The 11,878-nt window shown below is 45.0% G+C and overlaps 1 protein-coding gene across 1 annotated transcript; it reads left to right on the plus strand.

Annotated features, from left to right (window-relative positions):
- Window positions 1–3,262: 3,262 nt before the first annotated feature.
- Window positions 3,263–6,079, plus strand: FBXO39 (F-box protein 39). Its single transcript, XM_008069083.1, has 3 exons — window positions 3,263–4,364; window positions 5,351–5,527; window positions 5,745–6,079. Exons 1-3 carry the CDS (start codon window positions 3,339–3,341, stop codon window positions 5,871–5,873), a joined length of 1,332 nt encoding a protein of 443 aa, XP_008067274.1. The 5' UTR covers window positions 3,263–3,338; the 3' UTR covers window positions 5,874–6,079.
- The last annotated feature ends 5,799 nt before the right edge of the window (window positions 6,080–11,878 follow it).

Raw genomic sequence — 11,878 nt, forward strand, 5'->3', positions numbered from 1 at the left:
CCCGCGCGGGGGAGGCGGGCTGCCCTCCTCACCTGCCTCCCCTTGGGAGTGTCTATGGCCTCGGGAGTTTCCGGGCCACCACCCCACCCCGCCCCCCGTCCCCACGGGAGTAGGACATCCTTAGGTTTCCTTCCCTGGTTGGCAGCTGTATGAGTCGGTGGACCAAGCCTGGGTTCGCATCCCATCTCCCTCTTACTCCATGTTCTCCCTCGGAAAATTTATTGACCTTCCAATACCTTCGTTTCCCCTTTTGTGAAATGGGGTGTATTCATATCTTCCTGATCTTGGCACCAGCTCACTAATGGCAGCCAACACTTCCAAAGCTGCCAACACTTCCAGGGCCTGCTCTGGTGTTTTCCATATAGCAGCACATTTAATCCTCCCAACACGGGGGGACGAGTACCATTACTACCGTTTACAGACGTGAGTACTGCAACACAAAGAAATAAACTTGCCGAAGGTTACCCAACAGCAGCTAGGCCCCAACCCACTAGCTACACCGCCTCTGAATAAGAACTGGGGGGCGGAGGGAGGTGCCCAGTAATTATGTATGCTTTGGAGGTTCCTTGCAACAACTTTGCTGGCCCACCAAACATATTCTTCCAAACTCACCCTTCCAGCCTCCCCGTCTGGTGAGTCTTCTGACCTATATGACTTTGCTGGGGCAAGGAGTTTGTGAAGCTTTTGAAGTTGGTTTAACTTTTAGGAGCTTTGCCCGATGCCAAGGGCAGTGGAAACCCCTAGCCTTGGGCAGTTGGCAAGTGATCTAAAAGACAACCCTAGTTTTTCATTTGTTAATTGTTTAAGTACCTTCTCAAAAGCAGAATGAGATGTCCCTAGCCTCAAGGAGTGTGTGGGTCCCTTGGGAAAGAAAGGTAAGGATGCAGATTATACAAAGAGATGAACACTGGCAAGAGGGGGTAGAAGGGGGGAGCAGGCTGAATATGGAAGTGACTGGGGTCCTGTGCGATGGGTGGGGGCAGGCTTGGTCCACCAAATCATACAGCTGCCATCCAGGGAAGGAAAGCTAAGGATGTCCTTGGGGGATTGGGGGGGGGGCCGCAGCCCAAAAACTTGTGAAAGTCTGTCCAGATCTGGAGATAAGGTGGCCTACTGGAGACAGGTGCCAAATTTTGGAGTCGGCAGTGAGGGATAGGGATGGGGTAGTGAGGACAGAGGCCTGGAAAGGGTCCCTAGGAAGGCCCACATCGGCTCACCCGAGGATACTTATTGCCACTGTAGTGTGGGTGAGAGCTAGAGGAGGCTGGGGTCCATCACAGAACAGAAAGGGTGGGAGACAGGTGTGATACCCTCTATGGGATCTGTTCAGCTGACAGATACCATGAATGAAACGTACACAGAGTCACATGAATGAATATTACGAACATTAAATACACACTTGGCAAGTAGACATGCAAACAGGATGTACATCCAACACACTGGAGAGGTTGCTTGTGGTGGGGCCAATGGAATGGGACAGAGGATTAAAAGGAATAAATGAATAAATAAAACCAGAGGGGGTTTGCACACAAAAATAATGTCTGTCCTCAATTGAGAAATATGATTAATTTGCCCCTTTGCACCTGAGGCCTAAGAAGTGAGGGTAGGGAAAAAGTACAGGAGAAAGAGTCAAATATGGACCCTGTTACTAATTTGCTTTGTGAGTCCCTTCACTTCTCTGGACCTCAGTGTCTGTCTGAAAAGAAATCAATTCTCAGGGCTCTGTCTAGTTCTGCAAGTTTATGATCTACGATCAATACTCAGGCTTCCTGGGTAAAGTAGCCAATAAAAGTTTTTTGTTTTTTGTCTTGTTTTGTTTTGTTTTGAGTCAGAGTCTCACTCTGTCACCCAGGCTGGAGTGCAGTGGCATGCTCCCCGCCACCGCAGCCTCAACCTGCTGGACTCAGGCGATCCTTCAGCCTCAAACTTTTAAGTAGCTGGAACTACAGGAGCATGCTAATTTTTTGATACATTGTAGAGATGAGGTCTCGCCAAGTTGCTCAGGCTGGTCTCAAACCCATGGGTTCAGGGAATCCTATCACCTCAGTCTCCCAAATTGCTGGGCTTGTAGGTATGAGCCAGTTTTATGGAGGGGTAGGGTTTGAACACTGAAGGATGGAGGGAGGTGAATGGGAGAGGCAAAGAAAACAAGAGTTTTCAGGCACAGGAAACTTTGAAAGCGAAAAGTTGTGAAAATTTCAGTAGAAGGCTATAAAAATTCTGACCCATGGCTTCATGTATCAGGTAGGCCCTAGCTAAGCCCTCCCCTGGGACTCCCTAGGGGGCTGGTGGTCTCACCTATAGTCCAACAGCTGAGTTAGACCTTCCCGCTTCTGCCTTCACCAGTTACCAAATCATGTCCTCTGAGATACTCACAAATCAATCTCCATTCCCACCATGATGCCTGGACTCTGCTCCTTACTATCCTTCCTCTATTTATGAGAGTGTCCTTTCTATACCTCAAGACTTCCCTTCAGGCTTCATGGCTTTCCACGACCTCAGCTGAGGATTTCTGCCCTGGTTCTGCTGCTCTACCTCTTGGATGTAAATGCAGCCATCAGCAATGTAGCTCAGTTCACACAGTGACTCTCCTCCAGCAAAGAGGGCAGGCCATGTCAGAATTCCTAGATCTTGGGGAGACAAGGCAATGGGACTCCCTGGCCTCTAGGACATAGTCTTTATCACATCGCTCAGACTTTATCACACATCACCCATGACCCAACACCTCCCAGGATCCAGTTCCTTCACTCCCTGCCCAAGTAAAATTCATACTCTGGTAACCAAACAATTTTAGTTCCCTGAATGTGAACACATCATACACATTCACAATTCTGTGGCTGTGCACATATTGTTTCTCTGCATAGAATGAGTCAGTTCCTTTACCACCATTACTAGGCCAACCTTGTCTGCCTTCCAAATTCTACCCTACCCTTCAAAACCCAGCTCAGACATCACCTCCTCTAAGCAGCTTTTTCTATTTCCTCCTTACCCAGGCGGAAGGAATCACCCTCCATATGGGCTACCCTATACCATGAGTACACCAGAAGCTTTCCACTTCTCTCACCATGTTGTAATTCGGTATTGGTCTGTGTCCAGAGACTGTGACATCCTACTTGGTGTGGACTGTATCATTAACTTATCATTGAACCTCCTCCACCTAGCACAGTGCCTCATACATATGGGAACACAGGGGAAGCACGTACATTTGAGTTTAATTTTTATTTGTCAGGTAACAGCTCTTTCTTTTTACTCCCCACAGAAAACAAGTGATTGCTTTTCTTTCTTCATTTTTGGAAGCCCTGCCTACCACACGGTCACACTGTACATCGCAGTTCTTGATGGATGAAGAAAGCGAACCAATTCAGCCCCAAGACCAGAGCTGCTGGGCCAGTCTGCCCGATGTGTGCCTGCACCGTGTTTTCTGGTGGTTGGGAGACAAGGACAGGTCCAGGGCGGCCCTTGTCTGCAGAAAATGGAACCAGATGATGTATTCAGCTGTCCTCTGGCGGTACAGGACCATAACCTTCACCGGGAGACCTTCCAGGGTACATGCTTCTGAATTCCAGTCGGCTCTTTGGTACGTTAAAAAATTTGGTCGTTATCTGGAACATCTGGAGATCAAATTCCTGAACCCTTACAACACGGTCTTGACCAAGAAGTTCCAGGTCACCATGCGAGGCCTTCTCTCATGTCTGGGCAAGAGCAACAACCGTCTGAAATATCTTTCCATCCAGCACCTGGAGCTGGACCGCCTGGTATGGAGGAACAGCATCAGGAGCTCATTCATCAAGAGCTTTAGTTTCTTCTTAAAGAAAATGGGCAAGTACCTAGATCACCTCAACCTCAAAGGGGCCAGGATGACCTTGGAGCAAGGCTGCCATGTTCTCAACTCCCTGAGCTACCTGAGGAACAAGAACATGATTTCAGAGCTCAACATTGAGGATTACTTCAGCCATCACCTTGCCATCTACAGCAGCCCTCAGTTCAACAACACCATGGCCACGTTCCACAATCTGGCATTGCTGACCCTCAACTACAACTGTATCTCTGACGAGCTGCTGGAGACCTTGTGTGAGAACAGTGGCAGTACTCTCAGGACCATAAACATCAAATGCCACATCCATGACCCCCACGGACAGGTTGTCTGGGGCATGTCCTGGGCCAAGTTAGCCAGTCAGGCTTCCAACCTGAAGGTGAACTTCTTCTTTGAGCGAGTCATGAAGTATGAGCGCTTGGCCCGGATCCTCTTGCAGGAGATCCCAGTCAGAAGCATCAGTTTGAGAAGCTGTTATTTCAGTGACCCCGACTGGTCCATGCGGCCCACTCTCATGGATCTCCTGCCCACCTTTCGGCACACCCTGCAGGTAAGTAAGACTTGGAAGGACCAACTGCTGCTCAGGAGACTGGCTTCCCCAGGGGAATGCCCATTGCTGCCTGTTCCTGGCTGGGCTCCCACGTACTCACTCAACCTCAAATTGAGGTTCTAGGAAACGTTACCAATCTAAGCCTCCTCCCCTCCCCCTAAGATCACAGTAGACAACAGAAGCTGCTGCCCATTTCCCCCATGTGGTACAGATACAAGGAATTTTCTGGTTGGCTGTCAACCAAAGAAAGCCTCTAAATCCCCAGCTCAGAGCCATGAAACCTGAAACAGAAGGTGCCTTGAGGTAAATAGCAGTTGGGCAAACTCCTTCCTACCTTTCTACCAGATCACAGCAGCATGCAGGAGACCCTGTGACTCCTGTGGTCAGCTCTCACAAGGGACCTGTCTGGTTACAGCAGTGCCTGGTAATTGGGAAGATAGAATGGGGAGGACCAAACCAAATGAAAAGCCAAATTTGACTTAGGCAACCAAAGAGTTCAGGGGTTCTGGGCTGTTCTCTAATCTGTCAGGTTTCCTACACTTAAGATCAGGATCATTTTGTCTCTCCTAATAATCTCACAGCAGTTATAATGACTAATATTAATGGGTATATATATACCACTACAAACATGGATGAACTAGAAGGTGCTAATACCTCATTTGATACCCACATAACCTTGAGGTGGGCAGGGCAGACATCATCATGACCTTTCCATGCTACAGAAGAACTTGAGGTTTGGTGGCGAGCCCTCAGTCACCCAGCTGGCCCACTGCAGGGCTGGGACAAGGATCTTGTCCCTGGACTCCAAGAATCCTGCTTCCAAATTCCAAGTTTTGCAAACTTGGTTGAGATCATCATCATTCTCAAATCTCTTCCTCTGTTCAGTGTCCCTTATCTAAAAAGCCCCCAAAGCCAGGTCATGGAAATGTTATGGAATGACGCATCATCTCCACCAACACACATCCTCCGCTTCGGTGCTTTTCCAGAAATTAACTTTTGAATTCAACAACAACCAAGAGTCGCTTGACGAGGAACTGCACCTCCTCATCTTATCCTGCAGGAAGTTGTTTTACTTCAAAATCTGGGCTTTCCTTGATGTTAAATTTGTGGAACGGATCCTGAAGAGTCAGGAAGAGGGGCAGTGTGCCCTGCGCACACTCAAGGTAAGAGCCCCAGGCCAGTTCAACAGGAACAGAGCAGAATGGTGCTCTGCTCTGGGATGAAGTTCGGAGATGAGGCAGTAGGGGACACTCATTGGAAATTAGCAGTTTCACAGAAGGGAATGTAGAGCTGTCTTCTTTACCTTGGGTTTGGGCTTTTCCTAATTCTGCCAACAATTGTACATTTAGGTCATTTGGGTATGTTTCTCTGTTGGCTCAGGTGAGAATTTATACAAACAGATATGAGACAAATGAAGAGGACAGGACCCTGCGGGAAATTTACAGGAAGTACAGAAGGTTGATCGATTCAGAGCTGAGCTATTTCGTCATCGCTTACCCCATGATGTAATGAGCGCTCTCCAGAGGAAAAAAGCTAGCAGCACTTTGAACTTGAAAATCCGGTTCTCATAAAACTACACTTGGGGCACCCCCCGCCCTTCTCCTCTCTCTCCTTTCTTTTAGCCAATTCCACACCAACATGAACAGCCCAGCAAAGGCTGGGACTGCTGGTGACATGAAGGCCCCAGGTGATTTTAAAGTGCTATCTTTACCAACCATTCAGGGGTGATTTCTTTTTTTCTTTTTCTTTTTTTTATCATTTATTTTTGTTTTTTGACACCCCCATTCAGTCACAGGACTAAAAACTTAAAGCCACTCAGAGTAGTTTCTTACCAGGGGATCCTGACTCCGGCTAACCTGTGCACCTGGAAAGGTGTGTGTAACTGGCCATTGAGCAAATAGGATTGTGTTTTCTACTGACTGTCATGATCAGTTTAGAAACACTTTGTATCCTGGCTGACCTTCATGTCAGGGCCTCCTGACATTGATGTTGACTTGGTCTGATGTCAGATGCATGGAATCTGCCAGCCTGTCCCTGGCAAAGCGGAACAATCCCTACTTTTAGAAGAAACCTTCTCAGGGCTGGAACTCCCTTCCCGGGAGGTGCTCATCCCCTGAGTTACTGGCATTGTGGACTCGCATCTCTTCCCTTGTGCTTTCTCTGCATCTTCTTTACTTTTTCCACCCAGGTAGCAGTATGCTTGCTGTGACCACTCAGTCCTCAGGCTTGAGGCTGAACCGGAAAGTGGCCATTACTCTCATATTTACAAAGAATTTGTAGTGTGGGAAAATGTTCCCTATGCGTGTTAAGTGAAAAAAGCAGGACACAAACTGCATATTGAGCATGAAATCAATCATGTAAAACATATGCAGGAATTTCTTTTGTAAAAGCAGAGGAGACATATACCAAAAACATTAACAGTTATCTCTGGGTGGTAGAATTATGGGTGATTTTTATTGTCCTTTTTATGCTTTTCCATGTTTCTCAACTTTTCTACAATGACCACATGTTATTTTGATAATTAGGGAAAAATCAAATGTGTTTTAAATAAGGAGTTATTATAAATTCCTGAGCTCATGCCATAGACCTGGATTGCTTCTGGTCCATTAAGATGTTTGTATTCACAGGCATATGGTTCTTTTTTTCAAGAAGTATAAATTAATAAAGTCCCAGAATACTTTTACAAGTGACTTCATTTGAGATGTTGATTGTCTTGCCTTTTGTATGCTGTGTCCATATCTATGCTTAGTTTTTTAGCCCTTTGTTAAAATTTACATGTATCTAGTGCTGTTCAGTTTTCAACGTGCCTTCACATTTACTATCTTAGCCAGATCTCCCTACAGTGCTGTTTGGTAGACATGGTCCCCACTTCACTAATGTTCAGAAGACATCATACTGGGGAAGGGAAGGGAGCCTTCACCTGTAGGGAACTCCCAGGTCTGATGGGAGAAGACACCTTAAAGCTTCATAATAACCTGAAACCAGAGGGCCCTTGGGAACAGTCCGGTGCCCTGTGGAGCAGAGAGACAACTTGCCTGAGGAGAGAGGGGAACCTTAGCTGGAAGCCAGACCACCTGGCAGATTGATGGATGAATATACTGATTTCCTTGTAGTGTGGACCAGTTCCTTTTACCCCTAAACACAGAATCTAAGTGTAGGCACTCTTTCATGGAAAACATGCTTAACATAAATAACACTTAGATGAAAATTTTCCATAAGAGTGAATACTTCTTACAGTTTTCCAAATCTCTGTCATATCTGGTTTAATAGTAGACGGCTGGATTCTCATCTCTGCATTCAGTCTGTTGCAAAATCACACACCACAAAGCCTCTGGAAAATTCCAGAGAGAATGAGGTGAAAAAAGGCACATAACAGGCCCATGGCTCACACCTGTAATCCCAGCACTTTGGAAGGTTGAGGCAGGAGGAGGAGCCCAAGAGTTTGGGACCAATCTGGGCAACATAGCAAGACCTCATCTCCACAAAAAAAAATTTTTAATTAGCCAGGCATGGTGGCCCACACCTGTAGTCCCAGCTACTCAGGAGGCTGAGGCAGGATTGCTTTGAATACTCAGGAGTTCGAGGCTGTGGTGAACCGTGATTGCACCACTGTACTGCAGCCTGAATGACTGAGTGAGACCTTGACTCAGAAAAAAAAAAAGGTACATAACATCTTGGTATTATTATTAAAATCATTTTTACCACATGGATCTGTTAAAAATAAGAGATCCTCTGATCACAGAGAACCACTGCAGAGATATTCCAGTTCTCCTGAGGAATTGAAACAGAGTCAAGATCAAGAGAGTCCTAGTGGAAAAATGCAGAGCACAAGAGGTTTCCACAGCCACCTCTTTTTAAACAAATATCATCCTTTTTTTTTTTTTGTGAGTCAGAGTCTCTATCCCCCAGGCTCACAGCCACCGCAGCCTAAACCTGCTGGGCTCAGGTGATCCTTCTGCCTCAGCCTTCCAAGTAGCTAGAACTACAGGTGTGTGCCTCCACACCCAGTTAATTTTTTATTTATCGTAGAGATGAGGTATCACCATGTTGCCCAGGCTGGTTTCGAACCCACAGGCTCAGGCAATCCTCTCGCCTCTGCCTCCCAAAGTGCTGGGATTACAGGTGTGAGCCACAGTGCCCGGTTCAAATATCACCCATTTTTTAAAGTACCATATTCAGAGGCACACTGGTAGATGGAGATGCCAGCAAACTTGGGACCTCTTTCTTCCACTCTGAGCACCAGTTTCTATTCATGCCTGTCCTTCTTCAGTACAGAGCAAGAGGCCATAGGAACTGGCTCGCACAAACTCCACCAGGCTTAGGGTCTGAAAAGAGCACCCTTTTCTCTAGAGGAACATGCAGGAGTACTCCAGTGTGTTCCTGTCTTGTATTTGTGAGCAGGAGACACATTCAGACTCTCTGGGGCCTCCTATCAGCTGTTGGCTGCAGCCAGTGAAGGCCTGGCAACAAACCAGGGACCGGGGCCAAGCTCCCTGAATGTCCAGGTTGCAATGGGCTGGATTTTTGTGTCCTCCAAATTTATTTATTGAAATCTAATCCCTAGTATAATGGCATTAGGAGGTGGGGCCTTTGAGAGGTAATTAGGTAAATGAGAGTAGGACCCTCATGAATGGGATTAATGCTCTTATGAGAGAGACTCCTAGGAGCTCTCTCGCCCTCTTTCTGCTGTATGAGGGTACAAAAAGTTGGTAGTCTGCCACCTGGTAGAGGGCCCTCAACAGAAACCAACCGTGTTGGTACCCAGATCTCAGAACTTCAGCCCCCAAAACTGAGAGAAATTTCTGTTGTTTATAAAACACTCAGTCTATATCATATATCATATCATATCAGTCTATGATATTTTGTTATGGCAGCCCAAACTGACAAAGACACTAGTACATATAAGGAAAGTAAGACTGTGGCCAAACTAAGGTGGGAACCATTACCCACAGGCAAATTGACAGTACAAGGGCAATTTTTTGTTTTTGAAAACATTCTCAGAGACAGACCTTTGAGACTCTGGGCTGGAAGGTTCCTGAGGCCTGGGTTCTCGGTTCATTCAGGCCACTGATTAGTGACCCTACATAAGTTCCTTATCCTGTTTAGGCCTAGTGTCTGCTATTTGTAAATTAGGAGGGGCTGAGCAGGCCTGTGTCCCTAAGGTCTCTGAGACACAAATGTGCTGGGTCTAAGGTCTGTGATGCTGAGCATAGATGTAAATGGCTCCATTTCCTAGCCCCAAACCTGGCCTTTGGAGCCAGGCTGCCCAGATCTGAGTCCTGGCCTGCCTTGTACTTGCTTTGTGCCCTTGGGTAAGTATTTAATCTCCCTGAGTGTCAGCTACTCCATGTACTGGTACTCCATGAAGGAATAAGCTATTTAATACACAAGCCTGACCCATGGGTGTTCAATTAATATTGGCTTTTATCTTGTTTAATAAATGAGGGAACAGACTCAAACAAAGTTGGTTTACCCAGAATCATATAGCTGGTTTGTGACAGAACCAGTTTTCTAGATTCAAAACCCAAGACTCTTTCTTCCACCCAAACAATAAATGAGAAGAACCCAGTTCCTCTCTCTTTCCCCACCCAGCTCATGCCACACAGATAATTAAAGTGATCACTGGTTGAGTGTTTACTACACATTAGATATTAAGTCACCTCATTTTATTCAATCCTTACACAGCTCTAGAAGGTAGAGACTATTGTTATCCCTCTTTTAGAGATGAGGAAACTGAGGCTTTGCAAGACTATTGTGCTCTGGTCACACATTTGGGAAGTGCTGGAAGTGAGTGTCAAACCAAAGTCAATTCCAGAGCCATGATTCTTAATTGCTAGTATTGTCTCCCATAGCAAGAAGATTTGGAGTCACTTGTACTGTCTTTGCATTAAGCATAAGAGCATTTTTTGAAAGAGAAGAACAAGGAAAATTTCTGTTTTACTATGTTTACTTTAGAAATGCTGCTGTGTACGATAGAATTCTTTTTTTTTTTTATTTTAAAACAAAGTTCATTAGCGAGAAAAGAGAGAGGAAGAAAGAAGAAAGATTCATGGTAGAAAGATCTGCCATGGGCAAGTTTTTTAAAGAAGCTGAAAAGAGAGAGAGAGAGAGAGAGAAGAGAGATAAAAGCTGGTGCCACATATTTACAGACCACCTGGTGCCAGCAAATGCTGACCTTCAGGCCCGGCACATTGGGCACCAGATGATGCCAGGTGGGGTGTAGGACAAAAAGCATGAATTCTTTGGCTCGTTTTAAAAGGAATTTCAGAGCGGCTAGCAAAGTTTTAAAACAAAGTTTATTATCCAGAAAAGAGAGAAGATTCATAGCAGAAAGACCAGCCATGGGCAAGTTTTTCAAAGAAGAAAAACCGCTGCTAGAATTCTTAAAAAACAAGTATTTTGAGTAAAATAGAAAAAAATATGAATACATCTTTATGAAGCTTTTAGAATGGTGTCATCATTTTAGAAAAATGTCACCAATTCTAACTTGAAAGAAGCAATCTTTTATAAACACATACTTTTTTGAGGAATATATAACTCTTTATACATATTACTCAACAGCAATTCCAGAGAAGGGACGCGCAGAAATTTTTATCTGCAATTCAAAGCCACAGAATCTTATTTGTTCACTAACTGAATATCATACAAAGATAAATCATGTGTGACTTTCTGTGGTGGTGCTTTGAAAATATGACTTCTGTTCCTCTACATTTACAAAAGCACAGATTTTTTTTTTTTAATTATCAAGATACACACACAGTCTTAAATGCTCAAGTGGAATATAAGTTTCTTGAGAGCATAAATTTTTTTTGCTTTGTTCCTCGTGAATCCCCAGTGCCTAGAACTGTGCCAAACACAGAAGAGGGCCTCACTATTTGCTGAATGAATGAAAATAAGATCTTGTTTGGAGATGCTTCCACCTTTGTTTATAGTAAGTGTTTAAAATAATACATATTTTGTTTTGACCCATTTACTGAGTATTAAGACAAATATGTCTTTTTAAGCAGCCATTAACAACATTTATGGCTCTAATACAACTGTACAACTAATTTAGCTAACTCTATTGTCTACTTTTAGACCATGAGCTGGTGACATAAGGCAGTTTCAACATGAAGAAACCTTACACTTCGCCTCTCCAACTCCTCTCATTATTATCTAAATGACTATCTTCACAGATGAGGACCAGGGAGGGGAGGGGCGTCACCTACCATTTCTCAGTAAGATACTAGTAAAGTTGACTCCAAGTCCTGTGTGCTTTGTCAACCAAAGCCATTCCTAGGGAATTTATCCAACCCCCCTCTCTCCAATCTGTCCCCATTGAATCATTCTAGGTCATAATCTGTCACTCATCTATGGAATCAGCAGCTTTGCCTGAGATCGAGGAATAAAAAAATCTTAGAGAAATACAGATTCAAAAAGAAATGACAAAGATGTTTACTAAAGGATTGTTACTAGTAGCAGAAAATTACAACCAACTAAAAAGTCCATCAGGCAAAGTGCTGCAGCTCACGCCT

This window comes from Carlito syrichta, unplaced genomic scaffold (assembly GCF_000164805.1).
Source record: "Carlito syrichta isolate Samal-C Ts95f unplaced genomic scaffold, Tarsius_syrichta-2.0.1 Scaffold311807, whole genome shotgun sequence".
NCBI classification, from domain to species: domain Eukaryota; kingdom Metazoa; phylum Chordata; class Mammalia; order Primates; family Tarsiidae; genus Carlito; species Carlito syrichta.